General features: G+C 33.3%; 1 protein-coding gene and 1 pseudogene across 1 annotated transcript; one reads left to right on the top strand and one right to left on the bottom strand.

Moving 5' to 3' along the window:
* Positions 1 to 511: 511 nt before the first annotated feature.
* LOC112009074 (protein DETOXIFICATION 45, chloroplastic) lies at positions 512 to 8,866 on the bottom strand. Its single transcript, XM_065764541.1, has 15 exons — positions 8,690 to 8,866; positions 7,500 to 7,854; positions 7,106 to 7,251; positions 6,182 to 6,325; positions 5,946 to 6,085; positions 5,656 to 5,791; positions 4,168 to 4,264; positions 3,980 to 4,080; positions 3,286 to 3,449; positions 2,802 to 2,873; positions 2,560 to 2,676; positions 2,374 to 2,469; positions 2,142 to 2,263; positions 1,660 to 1,717; positions 512 to 875 (listed from the first exon to the last, which is right to left on the bottom strand). The coding sequence occupies exons 2-15, from the start codon at positions 7,793 to 7,795 to the stop codon at positions 864 to 866; spliced, it is 1,701 nt and encodes a 566-aa protein (XP_065620613.1). The 5' UTR covers positions 7,796 to 7,854; positions 8,690 to 8,866; the 3' UTR covers positions 512 to 863.
* A 2,288-nt stretch (positions 8,867 to 11,154) lies between these two features.
* On the top strand, positions 11,155 to 19,075 carry LOC112036638 (endochitinase-like; annotated as a pseudogene).
* Positions 19,076 to 26,340: the final 7,265 nt, after the last annotated feature.

Consider the following 26,340-nt stretch of genomic DNA (forward strand, 5'->3'; position numbering starts at 1 on the left):
GATAAAACCAAATTTTGTTGATGTGAGCATTCAAGTATATTCAAACCCTAAATTATGAGAACATGTTCATCATTGCATTCATCCGATATCATTATAGAAAAAAATTTTCGTGTAGAAAAAAAAAGGGTTATAGCTCTATACCTACATACACATTGAGCTCAGAATATCATGGCTGTTGGATGAGTGTTGTTGCTAAAAAGGATTTGCAGTCAATTTAATGTCTCTCTAAAAGAGTGCTTCTACTGTCAAGATAACACCACCTTTATTTATAGAGGTTGGAGCTCAAGGTGAGGTAGTTTGAACTTTGAATCATAGTCTTCAAGAGTTATCTTAGTTCATATTCATCCCTTGTGTTGATTGGATAAGTGTGCATATCATAAAAATTCATAAGTGCCGATTGGCACTGTAACCCAGGTTTATGCAATTTCTACTACTTTTTATTTTGGTCAAATTCTAATAACTTTTTCTAGATAAATATAAGTTTTGTCCAGCATTTGAAGAGAGAGAGAGAGAGAGTCAACAATATTGAATAATTGTTGCAAGTGTCTGATACAGCATAATAGCCTATAGGACACAAAATTGATCCCCTCATATTTCTATAATCCAGTGGCAGAGATTTTAAAACCAAACCAAATGAATATAGAATAATGTATGATTTGCAAATCTGAGTTGCAGAACATCAACTATACATGAACCACAACTCGTATTTACCTGCCAACTGGGTAGAGAAAAGAAAAAGAATACACACACAAAAAAAAAGAAAAAAGGAAGATGGAATAAAAAGAATAGTTACATAACAATTGGTTTATATCTCCTATTATAACAGGTTTGCCCACACGTTCATATCCTGAAGTTTCTGCAGCTCAAATGGCAACCTGATACAGAAGTAAATAAAAAACTATGAGACCCCGAAATTGGATTGTAGGAATTAACACAAGGTGATAGTATATGTTGTTTCATCACATGAGAAAGAGAGAGATAGAGAGAATCCTCTCCACAATGAACTAACTCAGTTTATAGAATCAATATTTTAGGTTCATCAAAAAGCTGTAGTGGTGAAGGCACCCTTGCTCTCTTTATCCTAGAATCTAGATTCTGGTGGGACCTTCATTAACAAAAATTGAGCCATCCTACCTAGCACTTTCAACCTTAGAAAGAGATTTTGTACATGATGTAGGACACAACATGGGGTCAATTTTTGTTGTATGTTAATCTTTGATATTTCTTGTAATATTATATGGTAGTGTATTAATTATGGTATTTGAGAATTTGGTTTTGTGGAGCCTATAAATTGGTCCTTATGTTGTAAAAATGAAAATTGAGTTTATTATCAATAAAAATTTTTCCAAGTTATTTTCTTTCATCTAGTGGATTTCAAAGTGTTTACTTGCGATTTAAGAAGCCCCGTACTTTTAGCTAGAATGAGATTTTACCCTCGGTGTCCTGCTTATATTGCAGTAACCTTTGGTAAGACTGTGCTGGAATCTTAGCTAGATATAATTTGGGGTTACACTAGCACAAAATATTGTGTCACAATATACAAAGTGGTAATAAACATTCACATGAAGGTCATGGATTATAGATACAATGCTATTTTAAGTATCTAACCTTATAAGCAAAACATTGTAAATAAAGAACTTGCTTCCTCTCATAACTAACCTTTAAGCTAGGGATGTCCTCCTGCAAGAACCACCATGGACCATTTTTGGATGATAATCTGAAAGCACAAAAGTGGCCAGTTGGAATTTAGTCCATCACATATGCTAATACTATGGCCAGAGTAACATGATAATATCAATCTCAAGAGATCTTGTAAGTGAAGTCAATATCAAAGTTTATTTTCCACTAAGAAAAATGAACAATTAAATTTAACGAGTGTTGCTAAGAGCAAAATCTTAATATTCATATCCAAATTCATCCACTGCATACTAAAGTGTGGTCGATATGCAGAAACCTCAAATAAATACAGTAGAATCACATTAATACAAGTGTTCGATGAGCTTGACCCAAAGTTCGATTATCTATGTGCCATATCAACTTGAATCATAGCTTGTAAATGTCAAATTTAACCTTGTAGCAATTTGCAAAGGATAGTGATGGTGAAGAGAGAGAAAAAAGATTTTGCACAATTCTGCACATACCTCATGTATCCAGCCACTGTTCGCAGGCCCATGAAAAGAGTTAAACCAGACCAAACACCCGAAAGACCAATAACGGAGGGAGCGTAGAGCAAAAATGCAGAAGACATTGCCCCTACCAACATCTGAAAATTATTTGCATATGTTAAAATAAATGATATAAACTAATCAAATGGGTTAATATCATGACCACTATCTTATCTAAATAGTTAATCAATATGACAAGGCAGCTCACCATAGAGATAGCTGCATATGAAAAGTCTGAAATTCCATAATGGAGGCCATCAAATATATAAGCCAGAGCATTGATAGGTTGACTGGCGCTGACAAACTGTAGCAAATTTAGGTAGGAGCTTATAAACAAAATGATGAAACATATAACAAAAATTGGACACGATCCAAGACCAACAGAGATACATACCAACAACCCGGATCTTACAATTCCTAACACTTCAGAATCATTAGTGAACAATGTAGCTAATGACCCAAAAGACACGCCCAATATGATAGCTAAGGAAATGCCAGTGAATAGCCCTGTCTGAGGAAACATATATGATGTTATAAAAAATAATCCCAAAGGGAGAAACGGGAAAAAAGAAACACATTCTTTCAATTGCAAAGTATGTGCTAAAACTAAAACAATAAACACATGCAATAAGTCACCTTTAAAGCAAAGTGAGTGATTTCTTTCACAGTGCTGTAGTCACCTTTAGCAAGGGCACTTGCAATAAGAGCCTACATTCAATAAATGCTCTTCAATAATTTTGTAAAATAATGTAAACATGTTAAAATAATAGTGCACTCACAAGATTTAACAAGAACAAAAGCAAAGAAAAGGAATTTGCAATCATATACAAACACCTTAACTGTGAGGACAACAAATAGGTACCAATGAAACCTTTTAATATAACTCCAGAATATTAAAAGCTGAGGTAGGCTAACCAAGGAGTTTCTAGTCATGAAAATTAAAGGCAATGGATTGCCAAAGTATCAACCTTAATCTCTCTTTAATATATACAAGTGTAACAGGATGTTACCATATTTAGAAATTTATGAAAATAACAAAGTTAGGAGACTCTGAATGGTTGCAAGAAGGGAGGATTTATAGGAGATTAATAGAAAAGGTTTGTGATTACACATTGCATACCTGACCAGATGCAGCTTGTGCATCAGCAAGGAGAGATACAGATAACCACACTTGCAAGCATATCTGATGAGCTGCCATTGCTAATGGTCCAAGACGAGCAGCCATTGATGTGCTCAAAGTTATTGTCAAAACAGCAGCTAGGGTTCTCCCAAGAAGAAAACCACCTAAGCAAAAAATTCTGGTATGTGAGTGATCAATGCACAAAGAATTAGATACTGTCATATACATTGAAAGTGGAAAAAATAAATGTGCTCATTCACCATTTGACAAGTGGTAGTTTAGCATGGTATTAGAGCAGTGGTCCTGAGTTTGAACTTTGTCTTCATCTTCCCTCCCATTTGAAAGTTAAACATTCCACATGTTGGGACTTGGGACCCACTTATTAAGACGGAGTTTGGGCCCACAGATGAGGTGGTATATTAAAATAATGGTTAAGTGATTATATTCACCATTTCCTAGCATGTTATGTAGCTTCGAATTTTGTCTAGAAACATCAAAGCATTATTAAAAAACCAGTCAATCAATCCAGAAAATGCAAAATTTCGATTGTCTTACTTTTTTGACTATATAACATGAGAAACACATAACAGGTTTAATTAAAGGAGAGAATGACTTCCATTATAACCACATGGAATCAGCAAAAGAGTCAAAGAAGATGTCCCTAAACCAAATATAAGAGCAGAATAAAACTCACCAGATTTTAGGTAGCCACCAAAATGCAAACTTTTTGCACTGGGAACTGATAATACAGTCCTTTTATTAAGATACCAGATCATCAAAATGGTGACAATGTATCTGGAAAATGTGAAAGCATATAGTTTCAGTTATGAGGCTATGAATAACAGAAGCAAAAGGAAGATCTCTAACAGTTGAAGCACATACTGAGAGACAACAGTAGAAATGGCAGCACCAGTTACTCCCAAGCGAAAATAATACATAAGTAAAGGAAATAAAAACACAGCTGACAAATTTCCGAGTCCTGCAAATAAATCATCTACATTCATTAGTTAGTTAACAAAAAATCTGATAGATAATGCTGAATTGGAGGTCTGCTTGGTTGTAAGCAAAAGATTCAATCCATGGGAACTTGCATGTGTAGAATAACAACTACTTTGTGATAGAAACAATAAGGTGCTAAACCAATATCAACAGAGTTCTACGATAGATGAAATATTTAATAACAGAAATTGAATAAAGTGACTTCACTTTTATGATTTGATATATCACTTTCAATGCATCATTGTGGCCATCTTACTAAATTCATTAAGAAAAATAAATTACATGTAATGTAGTTGTACGTTCTTGCACATGTGATGTTTGACATTATCAGGTCCTTATTTAATGTTATATTCCAATGAGATCAAAGGAAAGCCAGGGAAAGAGGGGATGGGGGGAGAGGGGGGGGGGTGGTGGTTACTGTTAGGGAGACGACACCTAGACGACACCCTGGGAACACTTCAATTGAGCCCTTATATATCATATAGAGACACTACTTAACCCCAGAGTTTAAGCCTATGAGTTTGGATCCAATTATGTTATATTAATTTCTCTACTTCTTTAATTTTTCCCGCCCTCCATAGGAACCCTATTCCTATCTATGGGAACCTCGTGTTTCGCCATTCTTCATTGATCTAGAACCGTTGACAATGCTATATTCTAGGGCCTTTTTCCAAGATAATTTATATGGGCATTGTGGGCTTGCCTTGTATGATGCACACTTGTGTGAGCTCCAAGTACACACATTTTGTCGCCACCTTGCCAAAACCTACCATGGCTTTTTTTTTTTCTTTTTTCTTTTGAGGTATAACCTACCATAGCTCTAATACCACTTGTTATGTAGATAACACCTTGGGGAGACTTCAATTTAGACCTTAATATGTTATATGGAACAACACTTAACCCAAAAAATTAAGCCTATGGGTTTAGACCTAATTAGGTCATATTAATTCATCAACTTATTTACTTTTTCTCTATGTGGGACTTCCACACACACACTTGTACACCCAAAAATTACCATAAGATGAGCACTACTTGAAGCATTAGACATGTGACTAATAGAGGGAGGCAAATATGTGAAAAATCACAGGGTGGTTTATACAGCTATAATAGCTTTTAGCCGGCATATATATATATATATATATAAATTAGGGTGGCTTAGTATGCATCAAAAAAATAGTTTTTTCTTTAAATCTTTCTACAAATGCTTTAAACAATATAAAAAAAAAGCCACGATAAAATGACTGTTTTTTGTGATATACGGGTTTATGTTGGAACAGTGACACATGCTCATTGCATAAAATACCAATGCAGTCCAATGACATTCATATTCCTTTCTTCATATAAGTTTCAGAAGGTAAGCTGAGCACTTGCCTAAACATAATACAGGGGTCTTTGTATCCTTAAATCCACGGAAGATGCCTTGAATGGCCAGAGAAACAACAACTGCCGGAGCACCAATTGCTCTAAGTTTAAGAAATTTTTCTGATGGAATGCGCATGGATGAAGCCTTTTTAGAGAAATAAGCATTAGAAGTTAGTTCACTCTATAAATGGAAAATGGAATGTGAGATCAAAATTACAATGCAAATGTTACTCGTCAATAGGAGGTAAATAATAGGAATGCACTAATATCATATGTACTCTTAACAAAGTTTTACTCACAGATGATATGCCCATAATGTTCAGAAATATTCCAGACCCCAAATACATTGCCAAAGCCTCAAAAGTACCAATTGCAACTGATAAAAGTAAGGCAGTAGAGACTGAGGGTAGAAGCTTTCTTTCAGCCATTCCACCAAAAGCTGTACGTCAATTATTTCAAATAGAGAAGCGAGGAACTCAATATGGCATGCTTTGAAGTTCAAGAGAAGAAATTCTAGCATCTGTTGTGGTTTCACCTGAATTAGATTCCTTGCTTGCGTTCTTTGATATGTCTTCAGCCACAAATGACGTTGCAACACTGAGAAGAGGGATATTGAAAACCTTTGATATGATGTTGAAAATTGACATAGAAAGACCCGCCGATGCCAACTCCAAGGGCCCTTTTCAAATGGATAAAACCAAGGGCTTATTTAGCATATGCTAAAAAGGTACTTTTGCACAAAATGTTAACTTTAGCCAAAGGAAGCAAGAATCAGTATGAGAAAGTAACTAATAAATGAAAATCCAACACACAGTCACCAAATTTCTTGCATTAGTTGTATGATGCATCATATTTCAAAAATCTAATACGCCAAATGTGAACAACATAAGAGTATATAAACTCAAAAATCCTAGAAGATTGATACTCCACACTCTCAGATTCCATTTAGATCACAGGAAGCGGGGTAGAATGGAAAGAAAAATCGTTAAAATTCTTATGATAGGAAGCTAATTTCTCAAGCAATTAGATGGTTTTTCTTTCCCTCATTACTTCTGTGACAAAAAATGGAGCCTTTATAAACCAGCCTACATGCTCCATATTCCAAGTGTGTCCCTCCCAATCAATCAATAAAATAATCTCTTGAATATGGAAGTGATTGGAGCCAATTGTACATCAACTCAGTTTTGACTAAACCTAAACCAGACACTATAGTTGGTAGACAAAGCTGACAATAATTGATGACCAATTATGCACATCAACCAAAATCAAGACAAAAAGTTGCTAGTTAAGACAAAACAAACTTAAGTAACAAAAATGACTCAAGCTAAGAGGAGCCCTGCAGCAATTTTAGATATGACACATGTCATTAAGCTGATTTCATCCCCACTATTTATGATTACCCATTGTTTAATCGTAGTGGTTTATTTGAAGAGAGAACTCATTGAGTAAAAAATCTAACCCAATCTTCCAATGTAAGCAGTTTCCATCAGTTGTGCCAAGGGCTCGATTGCTTGTCCAGCAATTGCTGGTAAAGAAAGCATTATAAGCTCAGTTTGGACACTTGGAGTGTGTGATTCACTGGTTGAGGGTGTCTCAGCAATCTCACTGTAAAAATTTTTCAGGAATTCAATAAAATTAACAAATCTAGAGTCAGAAGATAAGCTCAGAACTTTGTAGCTAAAAAAAGAAAAAAAGAAAAAAAAAGATAAGCTCAGGGCTTCACTGGGTTCTCACACAGTGATGCAATACTATTCAAAGTACCAATTTTGTTTAAATTAATACTCAAAACTCATTTGTAATAACAAGTAGCAAAAATGAAAAAATAAAAAAGGTTTTTAAGTCTGGCATCTTACAAGATTCTCTTGCTCGGTACGGTCCCATTTTTGGATGCTATAATATCCTGAACCTCCAAACTAGAAGCACTCAACTCATAATCTGATGTTTGTTGCTCACTAATCAACCCACATCGCCTAGCAACATTGCTAAACCTCAATTGTCTATTATCACACGCTGCAAAGTAAGGAACATGATGACCTTCCCTTGAGATTTTGGACCCAAATCTTTTCGCCATGTTTTTAATAGACCTTCTTTCACATTTCTTAACATTAATTCCACAAGCCAGTGAACCAGACAGTTGAGTTATTTCCATATTGCAGATAACCAAACTATGAAGAACTTCGAATTAGGAGCAAGATCCAAGGAAATCTCCTGCTAATGATCAAACATCATGTCAGTGACACTTAATACCACATCCAGAAAAGAACAAGTCACTAATACCATACCATACCTTTCTCCTCATTCCTTCTTTGTTCACATTTATTCATATGAAAATATGCTCTCATTCGAAGTATGATTAGAATTTTACAAAGTTCTTCCAACTCACTACATGGCAATTGAAAAGACTATCCACGCGTACTCTTATCACACTACCTACTGAATAGTTATGTGACTTGTTTAAATTATTTAATGAATCATGTAATTTAATACAAGTGGATGGTCTTTTGAACCGCCACATAATGGGTTGGTTGGAGGAAATTCCTCAGATTTGTCCTTTGAAAACACTCTTGTTTTGTTTGGATGCTAAGAGAACATAGGAAAAAGGCTACCAGGAAACACAGACCTCCACCAAATGAACAAAACTAAAATGTGGCATAGAATTCTTTCATATTATGGATTCCAAAACCACTCACACAGGTTACAGCAAAAAAATAATTTAAAAAATTCAATCTTTTCCCTCAATATTCTCCGAAACCAATTAGACAACGAAGTAACTAACGGATATGGCAACAACCTCTGCAAAGCAACTGTTAACTACTTCAAACCCATTACTCAGCAGTCAACATTATCACCAAAATAACTCATTTCAGTTTGTTTGCTAAGAAAAACGTGTGGGAAAGAGAAAATTTTTAAAATTTAAGGAGGTGGGTAAAAAAAAAAATCAGAAAAATACCCAAGGCAGAATTTTATTTTAGCCATTGAAACACATAGTTAGCTAATGCAAAGGTTCATCTGAAAATTCCAAAATGTGGGTCACAGAGATTACCTGCGAAGCTGGTTTTAGCTGGAGGAAAGCTTAGTCAGAATCAACGAACAAGCTCAACGAATGGCTATGAATTTGTATGTGAGTTTTCTACTTTTTTTAAATGTGATTGCTACAATGTTACACTTTTTGCAGTGGAGGTTATATTATGGTGTCAGGTGTGTGAGTAGGTGGCTGTGTGAATTATTAGTTTGTTGAGCACATTAATTGCATTTGTCATGACTTATTATGAGCAAATGAAAGAAAAGTCATGTGTCTTAATCAAACACGTTCTGGCAGCAATAATTAGCATGGTATGAGCACCATACAAAGCAAACTACTGTCCAGGGATATCACATGTCATGTTATAACCATCAATTACATTTTTCAGCAAAAAAGAAAAAAAAAAAGAAAAAGAAGAAAAAAAACATGTATTACATTTGTGGGGGTAGCATGGGGTATAGAATAGTGCTATGGCTTACTAGACGTGGTAGGATGTTATTATGGTCACTCTTAAATAGAATGGTAAGACTTGGTTTCAGTGCACTGGAACTGACACGATTTAAATACATAACATGTATTTGATTTTTATTAGGTGTACGAATCGTATCAGGTTCAGTGTATTGGAGCATGGGAGGTAAGCCGAGTCCTAAATAGAAAAGTCACATTTTGATCTTTACTCCTACCTATTTTTAAAGCAAAAGAAAAAATATTTACCCTTTATGGTTTATCTAAAGTATCAATTGGTTTGGTTTCAAAAAAAAAAAAAGTATCAATTGGTTTTAGTTTAAGTGGGATTCGAACCTATGTCCTTTATGGGTTGGCAAAAAACTGTGTTTAAAAAGTTAATGCATTTTTTCATTAGCTTTATTTGAGTTTAAACTAAATATTACCGGTTTTAAAAATTTACTCTTTTTATTAAAAACAAAATGTATTCAATAATGTTCTGTTAAAAAGTTAAAATTTTTAATTGGGATTAACAAAAAAGGAAAGAGGAATTATGAAATGGAAAATAATAAAATTACTATCAATTTTGTTACAATTAAATTATCTATCAATAAATATGATTAAAAGTTTGATACCATAATAATAGTTAATAAATTGATTTTTTGTTTTGCATGCGATCTGCTAAGTCAAAAGAAAGAAATGATTTCTTGTGCTTTTAATTTATGATTAGTGATAGGGGTCGGTCCTGTTCTAACAACGAGAATAACGTGAACAAAATGATTGAATTGCGCTGTTAATTTATGACTAATAATAGTAATAATTTTTTTTGAGGAACAATTTATAACAAATTATTAGATGTTGGTTTTGACATTATTGTCCATTGCTTTGAAACTCTCAACCAGATTTGTCGGTTCAATTCATTCGATTTTGAATCTGCCCTTATATATTTTAGGTTAATTTATAAATTATATCCTTAAAGTTTGGAGTGGTTGGATTTTACTCCTGAAATTTTGGGTGTTTGAATTTTACATTTTGATGTTTCAGAACTTGGATTTTATACTCCTAAAATTTAGGGCTGTTTGGATTTTACATCTCTAAATTTTGAAACTTTAGAGTGTAAAATCCAAACACTTCAAAACTTTAAGAAGTAAAATCTAAACACTCCAAAAATATAGGGGGTAAAATTTAAATTCTAAAACGTTAGAGTGAAAATCCCAACATCACCAAACTTCAGGGGGTAAAATCTAAATTTTGAAATTTCAGGATGTAAAATCCAATCACCTCCAAACTTTAGGGGTGTAATTTGCCTATATTTTATCATTGAAAATCAGGAGAAATTGTCAAAAGACTAGGCCATAAATATTTTTTACAATTTTATTCATAATTATTGTTTATTTGAAATTTTGAATTGTGATTAAAATAAAATGCATTGATTCGATCACATTATATTTATTATAAATCGATTAAAAAAGAATTCTATTAAGAATTGAAATATATATATATATATTATATTTTACAATAGTTTTTTTTTATAAAATTTTTATACAAGGTAGATATTCTATTCTAGCTTAATCTAAGTATATATGTATATAAAACTCCTTCTAATGGAGACTTGAACTCCAACTCTTGCCCCCAACCACACGAGCACTTATATTTGGAGAGTGACTATCGTATCAAGGATGTGTGGCAATGATCAAATTATCAATAGTTGAAACATATTATTATTTTCCATTACTTAGATCGGACAATTATTTCAAGACTCTGGTCTAGGAGTAATGCTACAGTCATAAATTATTTTATAATATTTTTATAATTTATTAGTTTTCATCTGGTCCAAGAGAAATGCTGTATCCATAAATTATTTTATAACATTTTTATAATTTATTAATTTTTATTTAAGTCCACTATTAACTTCACTATTTTTTTTTACTAATAATTACTTATCATATCAACAATTTATATACTTTTATGTAATAAAGTTAGTATTGTGGCTTTACTTTTCAATATTTCACATGTTTTTGCCTTTCTATTTATTACGAGTTATGACGTCGTCCTGGGCAATTATTGGGAATGTAAAGCAGAATGAAACACGTGTTACCTTGGATTTTGGTAAGTCTCTAGTGGGGTTCACGTCCAATTAATGTTTGTGAAAAGTCTAGGGAGTAGGACACAAGTAACTTGCGTGTGAAATTTCATTAAAAAAAAAAAATCATAAAAATAAAGTAACTTGTGTTAAAACTTTTGATTGAAATTTTTTTGTCAGAGCTGGGATTCCAACCCTAATTCTTAAAGTTTGTTTGGATACAGTTGAAAATTAAAAATTAAAACATAAATAGTACTGTAAAATTCATTTTTAATGAAAAAGTTGCAAAAAAATAAAATTTGTGGGTTTATGAACAGTAAAATTTGTGTAAAAAAGTCAAATGTTGCGACTACAATGAACAGTAGCCGCAACAGTAATGAACAGTAAAAAAAATGGACTGAAACGCGTGGAAAAAAAAAAAATGAGTCCTAAATAGAAAAGTCACATTTTGATCTTTACTCCTACCTATTTTTAAAGCAAAAGAAAAAATATTTACCCTTTATGGTTTATCTAAAGTATCAATTGGTTTGGTTTCAAAAAAAAAAAAAAGTATCAATTGGTTTTAGTTTAAGTGGGATTCGAACCTATGTCCTTTATGGGTTGGCAAAAAACTGTGTTTAAAAAGTTAATGCATTTTTTCATTAGCTTTATTTGAGTTTAAACTAAATATTACCGGTTTTAAAAATTTACTCTTTTTATTAAAAACAAAATGTATTCAATAATGTTCTGTTAAAAAGTTAAATTTTTTAATTGGGATTAACAAAAAAGGAAAGAGGAATTATGAAATGGAAAATAATAAAATTACTATCAATTTTGTTACAATTAAATTATCTATCAATAAATATGATTAAAAGTTTGATACCATAATAATAGTTAATAAATTGATTTTTTGTTTTGCATGCGATCTGCTAAGTCAAAAGAAAGAAATGATTTCTTGTGCTTTTAATTTATGACTAGTGACAGGGGTCGGTCCTGTTCTAACAACGAGAATAACGTGAACAAAATGATTGAATTGCGCTGTTAATTTATGACTAATAATAGTAATAATTTTTTTTGAGGAACAATTTATAACAAATTATTAGATGCTGGTTTTGACATTATTGTCCATTGCTTTGAAACTCTCAACCAGATTTGTCGGTTCAATTCATTCGATTTTGAATCTGCCCTTATATATTTTAGGGTAATTTATAAATTATATCCTTAAAGTTTGGAGTGATTGGATTTTACTCCTGAAATTTTGGGTGTTTGAATTTTACATTTTGATGTTTCAGAACTTGGATTTTACACTCCTAAAATTTAGGGTTGTTTGGATTTTACATCCCTAAATTCTGAAACTTTAGAGTGTAAAATCCAAACACTTCAAAACTTTAAGAAGTAAAATCTAAACACTCCAAAAATATAGGGGATAAAATTCAAATTCTAAAACGTTAGAGTAAAAATCCCAACATCACCAAACTTCAGGGGGTAAAATCTAAATTTTGAAATTTCAGGATGTAAAATCCAATCACCTCCAAACTTTAGGGGTGTAATTTGTAATTTACCCTATATTTTATCATTGAAAATCAGGAGAAATTGTCAAAAGACTAGGCCATAAATATTTTTTACAATTTTATTCATAATTATTGTTTATTTGAAATTTTGAATCGTGATTAAAATAAAATGCATTGATTCGATCACATTATATTTATTATAAATCGATTAAAAAAGAATTCTATTAAGAATTGAAAAATATATATATATATATATTATATTTTACAATAGTTTTTTTTTATAAAATTTTTATACAAGGTAGATATTCTATTCTAGCATAATCTAAGTATATATGTATGTAAAACTCTTTCTAATGGAGACTTGAACTCCAACCCTTACCACCAACCACACGAGCACTTATATTTAGAGAGTGACTATCGTATCAAGGATGTGTGGCAATGATCAAATTATCAATAGTTGAAACATATTATTATTTTCCATCACTTAGATCGGACAATTATTTCAAGACTCTGGTCCAGGAGTAATGCTACAGTCATAAATTATTTTATAAAATTTTTATAATTTATTAGTTTTCATCTGGTCCAAGAGAAATGCTGTATTCATAAATTATTTTATAACATTTTTATAATTTATTAATTTTTATTTAATTCCACTATTAACTTCACTATTTTATTTAATAATAATTACTTATCATATCAACAATTTATAAACTTTTATGTAATAAAGTTAGTATTGTCGCTTTACTTTTCAATATTTCACATGTTTTTGCCTTTTCTATTTATTACGAGTTATGACGTCGTCCTGGGCAATTATTGGGAATGTAAAGCAGAATGAAACACGTGTTACCTTGGATTTTGGAAAGTCTCTAGTGGGGTTCACGTCCAATTAATGTTTGTGAAAAGTCTAGGGAGTAGGACACAAGTAACTTGCGTGTGAAATTTCATTAAAAAAAAAAAAAATCATAAAAATAAAGTAACTTGTGTGAAAACTTTTGATTGAAATTTTTTTGTCACAGCTGGGATTCCAACCCTAATTTTTAAAGTTCGTTTGGATACAGTTAAAAACTAAAAATTAAAACATAAATAGTACTGTAAAATTCATTTTTAATGAAAAAGTTACAAAAAAAAATAAAATTTGTGAGTTCATGAACAGTAAAATTTGTGTGAAAAAGTCAAATGTTACGACTACAATGAACAGTAGCCGCAACAGTAATGAACAGTAAAAAAAGTGGACTGAAACGCGTGGAAAAAAAAAAAAAAAAAAGCAAAATGCAACGCAGACGCAAAACGTTGAATCCAAATTAATCAACCATCTAATTGGCTTTATTCCGTGACCAATTTGCTTGTAATTTAGCACTTAGTAACCCTGTATTTAGGTGGGAAAATTGTAAGGGTAGTGTGTGAGAAGATGTGAAGAAAAGCTCAAGAGTGTGCAAGAAAAACAGAGTCTCGCGACTAGGACTCGCGGGTGGTTCGCGACTGGCAAGCCGCAAAAGGCAGTCACGTGAGAGGCACACTGGGAAGCTGAAGGGTTGCGTCAGCTGTCACGCTACAGGACAAAAGTTCCAGTCTGGCCAGGCCGTTACGTCGCGATTTGATTTCGCGACTTGGCCAAGCCGCGAGATCAAGTCACCAACTTGCCCTGTTTGGCAAAAACTGACATTTTGCATTCCCTTCTCACCCTACTATATATACACCCTTATACCCATCATATTGAGAGAGCTTCCAGAGAGAATTTTGTGAGAGAAAACCCTAGAGAAATACAAGATTGATTCATCCCCAATCTTCATCTAAAGAGACTCTACAAATTCCTCTACTCTCTTCCTCTCCATTGTCATACCCTTGAGAGGTCATTTACCAAACCCTTGTCTCACCACACCTATGTCTGTGAGAAGGTCCATTTGGTGCTTTGGGAAGCAGTTTGGAAAGGAACCAATATACATTGGTTGATGCTATGGTCAAGTAGCGAAATCCGGGAAGCTAGAGAAGAAATAGGATCGGCGTAACCTTGTTGGAGCAAGAAGCTTGGAGGGCTTAGGTACTTGGGTAGATTAGGCTTGGAGGGTCTTCTGCTGTTCATGTATCCCAACTACATTCTTTAGTGGATTATTTGACCGCTTGGAGGGTGGCGGAGAGGTTTTACGCCGAGGACTTCGATTTCCTTTTCGATAACTCATCGTGTGTTGTCCGTGTGTTTGCATCTTCTTTCCCTTTACCTTTGCCTTATATTTACTGCTGTGAATGTGTCTATATTTGGCTTAGATTGTTCTATTAATTCTGTTTTAAGCTTGTTATCATATTCCGCACATTAATTGTTTGATATAAAGCTTGAATTGATATTTTTGTAATTTGGGGTCTAAACGTTCAAAGGTGTTTTATACCCTTTTTGAACTTTCAACAGCCATATGGTTTTGGATGACCGCACAAGGAAACAAACCATCAAGCCACGATGTCATCACTAGAAATTGGAGACCTTCTTCTTCTGACACTTAAGCAGGTCAAGTCCCAGGTTATGGTGTAATCACCAACATTATCAAGGGTGGGATCGAATGTGGCCGTGGATATAATGATAATGTGGCTAATAGGATTGGTTTCTATAAGAGGTACTCTGACATATTGGGAGTAGGCTATGGGAACAACTTAGATTGCTATAATCAAAGGTCTTCTGCCTAAATAGCTCTGGTCCAGAGCAAGAAAATGGTCAGCCAAGTACAATAAGGCGACCATATAAATGTATGATCATGAATTGGAGATTTTCTTATTCAATGAGAAATCTCTAAACTTATACATAAATAAAGAAGAATTATATAAATTTGGGTTATGGTAATACATACTTCTCATCTAAGAAATCATATACTCATTTGGGCATGCACATGGCATTCGTTCTCATCTAGGGAGTATATGCTTAAACACGTAAAACAAATCTAAGAGCTATATATATTAAGTATCACCCCCCAAAAAAAATGTTTATATTGAAGGGGCACTTTTTTACAGGGCTGACTCTAGTCTTTGGTAACTTAGGCTATTGTCTAAGGCTTTTGGTAGAAAAAGATCCAAAGTTGTATGTAAATAATTGGTTTTAGGTTTCACCCCAAAAAAATAATTAGAAGAATATAGATGGGCTATATATATGTACTGGATCCGCAACCCAAAGAAGGCACAAAAATTGCGGGTCGATAGATATTTAATCCAGTTGAAAATTTAATTTGTTTCACAAACAATAAAATGTTAAGTGCATCCAGTAATCATTTACCATAAATTTTTCCTATTGGTTTGTGTCTTCAATTTTGGTAAACTAAATTGTAATCTAAAATATATTAATGAGACAACTGGATTGGAGGAACATTGCATTGAAATAGCAAAAGAATCCCAGGGCTACCAAGAGAGCCTTAGGAAACCCTAAAGTATTCATAGGGTGACTAGAGTAGAGACTCTAAAACACTCTAATTTGCATTAAGCAAAAAATTAGACTAAAATATAAGAAAATTGTCAAAAATATATAAAATTGAGAAAATTACAAATTCAAATCCTATGAACTCTAGGAGATTGTCACAAAACAAGAAAAAAAAAAATAGTCTTATGGAAGATGTCTTCCCTCCGCTCATAGAAGGTGTGGACCTCATACCCTGGGTCTCATACTAAGGTTTACATCTCTTGTGAGAAGAATGACTTTCCCCATAAAAATGAATAATTTCTTTCAAAACATACTAAAACTTATTCTAACTTTTAAATTGAGAGTTATAATAAATTTTTTAACCATCAATAGCAAAAACACCTATTAAAGGCCTAAATGAAGTAATTTGGTGGCAAAGTAGCATAAGTCATGGTCATGAGTTCCTCATAGAAATTCCGTTCAAGTCACCAAATTTTATGCAATTCGATCATTTGTTCGGATTAGTCCTACTAGTACATTTTTATTTTATTTTATAAATTTGTTGCATGTTGACTTTTATTTGTCTTTTTGTTCAAAGTAACAGTATTCTATCCATTATACATCATCAATGATGATCAATAAAAGCATTCACATTGGGAATGACATATGCCATACGTTGGTTCAATTTAGCATGAAAGTCCATGTAAGGTTGAAAATTATCAACTATCGTGTTGGCTTTATTCCATGCCAATTTGGTTGTAAATTAAGCACTTAGTAACCCTGTATTTAGGTGGGATTATTGTAAGGGTAGGACTCGCGGGTGGCTCGCGGCTGCAAGTCGCTAACTTCAGGCACGTGAGATGCATGCAGGGAAGTTGAAGGGTCGCGCCAGCTGTCACACTACAGGACAAAAGTTCCAGGCTGGCCAGGCCATTACGTCGCGACTTGATTTCGTGACTTGGACAAGCCGCGAGATCAAGCTGCCAATTTATCCTGTTTGGCAAAAATGTGTCTCTTCGTATTCTCATATCACCTCACTATATATAGACCCTTATACCCACTAAATGTAGAGAGCTTCCAGAGAGAATTTTGTGAGAGAAAACCCTAGAGAAAAACAAGATTGCCTCATCCCCAATCTTCATCTAAGAAACTCTACAAATTCCTCCACTCTCTTCCTCTCCATTGTCATACCCTTGAGAGGTCTTTTACCAAATCATTATCTCACCACACTCACGTCTGTGAGAAGATTTATTTGGTGCTAAGGGAACCAATTTGGAAGGAACCAATATACATTAGTTGATGCTATGGTCAAGTAGTGGAATCCGGAAAGCTAAAGAAGAAATAGGTTCGGCGTAACTTCGTTGGAGCAAGAAGCTTGGAGGGCTTAGGTACCTGGGTAGATTAGGCTTGGAGGGTCTTCTGCTGTTCATGTATCCCAACTACATTCTTTAGTGGATTTTATCACCGTTTGGAGGGCGGCGGAGATGTTTTCCGCTGAGGACTTCGGTTTCCTCTTCGATAACACATCGTGTGTTGTCCGTGTGTTTGCATCGTTCTTCCCTTTATCTTTGCCATATATTTACTGCTGTGGATGTGTTTATATTTGGCTTAGATTGTCTATCAATTCTGTTATTGGCTTATTATCATGTTCCACACATTAATTGTTTGATATAAAACTTGAATTGGTATTTTTATATTTTGGGATCTAAACGTTCAAGGGTGTTTCATATCCATATTGAACTTTTAGTCCAAAACCCCACACTATCCGGATTTGTAAAATTTGAGTATTGCAAAAAAATTTGCAATTGTGCTACAGTGCGATTCTCATGAGACCACAGGTTAGTTCCAATAAAATATAAAAATAATATCAGTGGTAAATGCATTCGAAAATGATGTTATTCCAATTACAACTAATAAACTATTTCAAGTGAAAAATAACTTATCACTAACATTATTGTACTGTATATCTCCCATATAATAAATAAGTGTATGTTTATTGTTTAGTGTAACTATTTTTACTTAAAAAAATGGTAAGATTGTATAAAATACAACTATACATAAAAATAAATGTGACTTCAAAAAATTATACCAGGCCCATTGTTTTTGTAGTGGACTAACTCTAAAATTACATTACAATCAGGGTTATAGTATAACGGACTTAGACTTGGGTTACAATCAGGCCTGTAGTTTTTGTTTGATTGACTTAATTTTAATTGCAAAACGTGATTACATTTTGTCACTTTTGTGTAGAGGGTGGGCAACTGGACCAATGGCCTATATGCATAAGGATATTGTTTTGTTACGTAAAATAACAAGCAAATCTATTGTACCTCAACATTTTGGCCATGCGCTTCTGGAAAATAATATTATGGCCAGAGACCTATCCAACTCACTCAGTAAGTTTTTAAAATAAAAAATTTGATAATAAGTTACAGAAACAATTTATTTTTAAAAAATTGATATGATTTATTATAAGTGGTGTAAAATAAAGTGGTGTTAGTGATGGACTTAAGTGTTATTAATATGATCCAATTACAACAAATTATGTTAACGTTGTGAAAAATATTATGTCAGATGACTTTTGTAACTTTGTTTATCAAAGACTTTGACCCTAAATTTGATGGTTCGTCAACTTTTATCAGCAACTACAATTATGGGCAAGCAGGTAAAGCCATTGAAGCTGATCTCATAAACAATCCAAATCTTGTAGCCAAGACCCCACCATATCGTTCAAGACAGCCATATGGTTTTGGATGACCCCGCAAGGAAACAAGCCATCTAGCCACGATGTCATCATTGGAAATTGGAGACCCTCTGCTGCTAACACATCAGCTAGTCGAGTTCCGGGCTATGGTGTAATTACCAACATTATCAATGTTGGCCTTGAATGTGGCCATGGCTCCGATAATAGGGTGGCTGATAGGATTGGGTTCTATAAAAGGTACTATGACATACTGGGAGTAAGTTATGGGAACAACTTAGATTGCTATAATCAAAAGCCTTTAGCGCCTAATTAGCTTTGGTCCAAGGCAAAAATATGTTTAGCCATCTACAATAAGGAGACAATATAAACATATAAATTGGTGATTTTGTTGTTCCATAAGATATCTCTAAGCTTACAAATAAATAAAAAATGAATTATATAGATTTGAGTACTTTCTAAATTATTTACTGCTTTGTTGGCTACTTCTGGTACGATGTTCACAAAGTCAACTAGGTATGATGCTCTCTTAATTAAAAAGAGATTGAATCATATTGGGTACCAATCTGCATAGCTGCCCTAGATGTCTACTTCTAAGTGAAACAAAGTATCACTCAAACAATTTTTGAACACTTTTGAATTATGATTATTTTTAACTATCCAAAATACTTCAATTATCCACGGATGACATTAGCCAAACTCTTCAAGATTTTTACATGCTCTTCCTTTGTTCCTACTTATATGGACAAACAGTACTGTCATGTGTAATTGCCAAGTGCCAACTCAATATGAAATCGGATCTTTAAGAAGCAAACTTACTTGAACTTACATTTTAAAGCTTTAATTTCAAAAGCACTCTAATATATTTACTACTAGTGGGTAGTTTTTCACCTTTAAAATACAGACAATATTTTCAGACCCAATCACTGCCAATTCAACATACTAGATGATATTTCGTGCGATGTGTAGATACTTTACAATTTTATTCAAAATAATTTTTATGTATATTAAGACCTATTATAATACTTATTTTGTTGTATAGTATTTATGTCTGTCCACAATATTATTGAATACTTTGAAATTTTTTTTTATTTCATATTTTATTTAAAAAAATTGTATAACACTATAAAGATTATAATATATTATAATATTTACTGTTTGAATACTTTGAAATTTTTTTTTATTTCATATTTTATTTAAAAAAATTGTATAACACTATAAAGATTATAATATATTATAATATTTACTGTTAAAATTAGAATTTATTTTTAAATTGATTAAATGATTTTGAAATATATAAATAAGAATGTAAAACATAAAATACTTTTATATCCTAAAATTACATAAATTTAAGAAACCTCCCAAACATTTCTTCAACCTCTCTATTCTCATAACCAAATATGGAGACCACAATCTCAAACCCTCAATTCATTATCTCAATGAAATTAAGGAAATCATTTGTGATTATGAGTATCAACATAAAGAGAACATGATTAAACAAAGGGAAATCGGCTATAAGCACATCCATTTATCAAAATTTAATTATTTTTAGTTGGGCTTCTGAATCCTATAAAAAAAAAAAAGAAGGAAAACACTTTGAAATCATCATTGATTTTTATTTTTATCACTATGGCTCATATCTTACAAAATAACAGTAAAAAACCTACAAAAAAACCTACACATTATGAGTTCTAAAAAAGAAAAAAGCTAATTTCATAAATAATCAATTAGAATGTTTCTTTTTCTTTCTCTTTAGTTCTAAAACAAAATAAATTTATGACATTTCCAAACCAAAATCTCAAACACCCAAAGATTTAAAGTAAATCACAACCTTCATAAAATCCACAACGTCCAACTTCCACATCAAAACCATAAGCTACCATCACTGAATAAAAAAAAAGCAAGCCCATTTCCTTGTTTATAGCCTACTCATACGTGTTAGGATAAAATGGTATAACACTGTTGGAGTTATGTAAGTGTCATTGTAAGGTTGAAGACTTGAAGGTAAATGACATCGTTTTTGGTTTGAGTGTATTTAAGATGAGATGACATGGAGAGTTGTGGGCATGTGTATATAAATGAGTAGAAGTAAAAATGGTGAATGGAAATGCAAAGAGTTTTTTTGTGTGAAAGAGAGGAAAAGTCTTGAAATATTGAGCCAAATGAAACAAATAGTAGTTTTGAAACATTATTGAATAAAATTTAACAAGAAGTAGTATTGAAATATTAAACAAAAATAAATAAATAAAGAGTCCCTATTTTTAAAGTTGTTCTTATCTCTTATATGGTTTAAGAGAATTTCAATTCTTTTTAGAGTGTGCCACATGATAGAAACTCATGCTCTCATGCATGAGGTCTTTGCTTTATATATATATATATATAATTTTTTTTTTGGGATGATTATTGCATAGGCCATTGTATGTCCAGTCATTAGTAAATCAATTCATTCACAAGGTGATGGTAAATGCCCTATTCCCTCATCCACAAGGTTCATTGAATACGGAAGGAAGACTTTAAAATGCAGTCACAAATCCTATTGCTATTGCTAATTGGCAGCACCCAAAGAGCAATTCAACCGGTAGATATAATGGCATTAATGGACCACACCTCAGGATGATCACAATTGGGCCCATTTGGTAATGTTGTTTGTATTTCTTGGAAATACGTGTGGGTGAAAAAATGTGTGAAAATACGTGTAATGTTGTTTAAAAATTGAAAATATGTGTTTAAATACGTGTACCAAACGGGCCCTTGATTTTCCTATTCTTTGTAAGACTGGTAAGCTAACATTTGTATTTGGCTTTGAACTTACTCAAGCCACCCTTGTCTTCTCTCAAAAATAAAAAAGCCACCCTTGTCGAGCTTCTTTGACATTTTTGAACAAGAGATTGATAATTACCAAACCAAAAATGGGGAATAGGAAAGAAAAAGTTGTCATGCTCTCTTTGAATTAATTCGTTCGCAATACAAAACATCTTGAAATCAAACAAGGATTGAAATCAAACATCTTCATACTATAATTATCCTTGTAAGGTTGAATTTAATCAACCATTGTGTTGGCTTTATTCCATACCAAATTTGATTGTAATTTAGCAATTAGTAACCTTGTATTTAGGTGGGAATTATGTAAAGGTAGTGAGTGAGAGAGTGTGAAGAAATACTCAAAATTGTACAAGGATACAGAGACTCGCGGCTGGGACTTGCGGGTGACTCGCGACTGGCAAGCTGCCAACTACAGCACACGAGTGAAGGCAGAGAAGATGAACAATCACGTCAGCTGGAGCACTACAAGACAAAAAGTCCAGCCTGGCCGTTTTGTTATCTCGTGGCTTGAACTCGCAACTCAGTCAAGTCGTGAGGCCAAGCCGCCAGCTAGCCCTGTTTTGAAAAACCTGACTCTTCGCATTCCACTCTCACCCTAGTATAAATACCCCTTATACCCACGAAATGTAGAGAGTTTCCAGAGAGAATTTTGAGAGAGAAACCCTAGAGAAAAACAAGATTGATTCATCTATAATCTTTACATAGAGACTCTTCAAATTCCTCTACTCTCATCTTCTCTATTGTTACATCCTTGAGAGGTTCTTACCTAAATCCTTTTCTCACCATACCCACATATGTGAGAAGGCTATTTGGTGCTTTGGGAAGCAGTTAGGAAGGGATCAATGGTTATTAGTTGATGCTATGGGCTATAGCGGAATCCGATAAGCTAGAAAAAAACAAAGGTTCGGCGTAACCTTGTTAGAGCAAGAAGTTTGGAGGGCTTAGGTACACTGGGTAGATTAGGCTTGGAGGGTCTATTGCTGTTCATGTATCCCAACTTCATTTTCTAGTGGATTATTGACCTCTTGGAGGGCAGCAAAGAGGTTTTACGTCGAGAGCTTCAGTTTCCTCTTCGATAACATATCGTTGTGTTGTCTTTGTATTTGCATCTCTCTTCCCTTGATCTTTTCCATTTAATTTCTGTTGTGGATGTGATTTTATTTGGTTTAGATTGCTTATCAATTCTGTTATAAGCTTATGTTCATTTTCGGCACCTACTTTGTTTGATATTAAGCTTGAATTGATAATTTGTAAATTGGGGGTCTAAACGTTCATAGTGTTTTACACACTATTTGAATATTCAATTGGTATCAGAGTGGGTGCACTTTCTGTGGTTTAAACACCTTAGTGCGATCCTTGACCCTGTATTGAGATGGACAGGTCTCAATCTTTAAAAGCTCTACCATATTTTGATGATAGCAACTATGCCTTTTGGAAAGTCAGGATGAGGGCATTTTTGTGTTCTATGGATAAAATCGTTTGGGATGCAGTGGATATTGGATAGACTAGGCTGGAGGCTGCCAAATCTATGTGGGATAAGGCAACCCTCGCGGCATCTCATGCAAGTAGCAAAACACTTAACACTATTTTTTGTGGTGTGTCTCCAGAAGAGTTCCACAGGATATCTTACATTTCTATTACCAAGGAGACATGATAGATATTGGAGACCACGTATGAGGGAACAAAAAAAGTAAAGGATACCAAGCTGTAGATGCTGACCATTCATTTCGAGGAGCTGAAAATGAGTGAGGATGAGTCTTTTGACTATTTCTATAGCAAGCTGAATGAAGTAGTCATCGGCAAGTTCAACTTGGGGGAGAAAATGGAGGACTCTAAAGTTGTGAGGAAAATGCTTCGTTCTGAACCCACTTAGTTGGCCCCATTAATGAAGAAATGACCCATAAATAGTGTCATCACAGATCATAGCCTGGTGTAGAAACCTTCTAGTAAAGCCCTGATGGGACAAGTATCAAAGGAAATGAACCCTAACCCTTCAAGTGGAAGGCCAAGATACAACCTGGGAGACCATATGAAGCAGAAAGGCTTCTGTGAAAAGGGGTTGAAAACATCTGAGAAGACAGAGAAATAGAGAATCATCATTGTAATCCTAGAGCAAGTGTAATTTGTATCTCGAACCAAACTTGAGGAACGTAATATAAGCAATCCGAGGTTGTCTTTAACCAACTCTTGTGTTTCGTGCATATACTTAACACTTATCTTTTCATTTTTAGCTTAGTTCAGTCCACCTAAACAGGGGGATTAAAAGGTTGATTGGCATCCCACCTCTATAAATTAATTGTGTGAGGAAAAAACAAGTTTGACCTATTTTTGCCCGCCATAGAAGACATAATACTTTATCATTATTTATTTATTTATTTTTGTGTTGAGTTACCACCAAAATCACTTAAATTTATCACAATTCTTCTATGAAATCTTGCATATATGAGATGCTTATACATATCGTACATATTTATATAGAAAAATATTTTCTTTTATTAAGAAAAGAAAAAAAATATTATCTATTATTATGGTTATGAAAATGAGTAATGTTACAGTTATAAATTATTTTACAACATACCTGACAAGTTTTTTGTCCATTGTTTATCTTCTTAATATAAGATGTGAAAATCCACTTAAAATATTATTTTAAAATTTAAAATAATTTTTTTTTCTTCACATGGCCATTTTCTTGTCCACTTTTTTTAATAAATTTTTTAAAAAATATTCTATTATTATCAATTCTTAAACTTTAACATTCAAGTTAAGTTGACCCTACCGTCTGTTAAGGTCTATAGAATTAACACTATTCGTATATGTGACATGATGTCATTAACTAAACTTAACGATAATGGACATTGTCAAAAGGAGCAATTTGATAGAAATGTTAAAAAAATATAAAGACTAAAAATGGTAAAATTAAACCTTAAAAAAAAATGACAATCTTTCCAAGCAGTCACACACTGTCCCAGTAGTGTTTAATATAATTTGGTAGAGCGGTACTTCTTTTTTTGGTAAATGTGGTAGAGGGGTACTTCAGTACTTTCACAAACCACCTGAAAAAAATTTGAGTCTCCTGGATAAGTGAATATATGGTCCCTAGGGCTAGGACCCCAACACCTAGATTAGAAAGGCACATGGCATGGGGCTAGGATTCTGATTCCTAAAAGAATCTTTTTTTTAATTAGTTCACCTCCTTAAACTCTACAATTTTCTGCAAGGAAATTAATATTATCATAATTTTAGTCACAACTTATTTGAGTGATAAGTCGTGAGTGGTAGAATAAAAGTGGTGGATTCATGTGAGTTCACAACTCCACTACTTATAACTTGCCACATGAACAAGTTGTAAGATGTAGTAAAAGTTATAGTCATACCATTACTCTTCCTCCCATGCCACCTAAAACATGTGACTCATCAATTGATAGGTTATAAAATTTTGGGAGCCAGACTGTCAATTTTCAATTTATTAGTACGTAACTATGAATCCATTTATAAAAGGGTAATTAAATTTTATGCCGATGGTCAACTTATTTTAACCCTATTTCTTTTTTGGGCTTGGGACAGACTATAAGTAAAATATAGAACACTAATTACGAATCCAGGCAAATATTGGGCCATTCCAGATCCATTCCAGATCGTCATGAATTTTTCTTACCCAAAGAGGAGGAGGAGGGGACACCTATGATTTGTCCCTACCCCACTTTGTTGCCATGTTCATATGGTGGTGGGCGTTGGGTTTTGGACTTTGGTGAATGAGGTGGGTTATATAGGAGATGAGTTTGGCTTGAAGAAGGAGAATATTGCACGTGACATGGGGTCAAGATGGCAATGATGCTCTAAAGAGTGATGGCTGTTGATATAGGTATGAGTGGAGTGGGTTTGTCAAGATGGTGAACATTTAAGGGATTTTTTTTTTTTTTTTTTTTTTTGAGAAATGAATTCCAAATTTGAAAAAAAAAAAAATCAGAGTTCTTTTATAAATTTTATCTATTTACTTTTTCAAATATACTCTTTAACATATTTTCTTATTTTTTTTACCCCATTTATTATATGGTTCTTCACTATTTCTTTATTCTTTCTTAACAGTCATATTTTTCAAAAAGTAATGTTTTAGTATAAAGAAGGCCATTGCCTCTCTAATTTTCATTACCCAATTTTCTCTTTCATTCACATTATTGTCTCTATGGCTAGTAATTACATATGCAATATGTTTCTTATTGACTCTGTCTCCAATGATGATTTTAAGATATATGCACTTCTTGTATGGAAAAAGAAAGATGGGTAAGTTAAGACAACATCACAATCATGTTATGGTAATGTTCAGGGCCACACATCATCCAGTGTGATTTTTTGCAAAGCAATCAATGACTTTTTCTTAACTATTTTGCTGAATAACTGGTGTATCCTTCTAGCGTATTTCAGAGGAGGTTTCCAATAAATCATCATTTTCTTTGTTCTTCATATTTCCTTTTACTTTATTCTCCTGATGATTCCTCTCCATAACCTATCTCAATATAAAATCTAAAACTTTAAAATGAAAATTCAAGCCATTGGAAAATTCATTAGTTGTAGGACAGAGAAGGTTAAGTTGGAGGACCTCACCATTTGTTCTTGGTTGCAAGTATTTGGATGGCCAATTATAGGGACAAATTGTAGTGGTATGTAACAATGGACCATGATCCAAGACAAATGCACATGGTGTAAGTTCAAATTTCATGCTTTATTTCTGTGCATTGTTCCTTGACAAGGACAGTATTA

The sequence above is a fragment of the Quercus suber genome, unplaced genomic scaffold, assembly GCF_002906115.3.
Source record: "Quercus suber isolate HL8 unplaced genomic scaffold, Cork oak 2.0 scaffold_568, whole genome shotgun sequence".
Classification (NCBI taxonomy): domain Eukaryota; kingdom Viridiplantae; phylum Streptophyta; class Magnoliopsida; order Fagales; family Fagaceae; genus Quercus; species Quercus suber.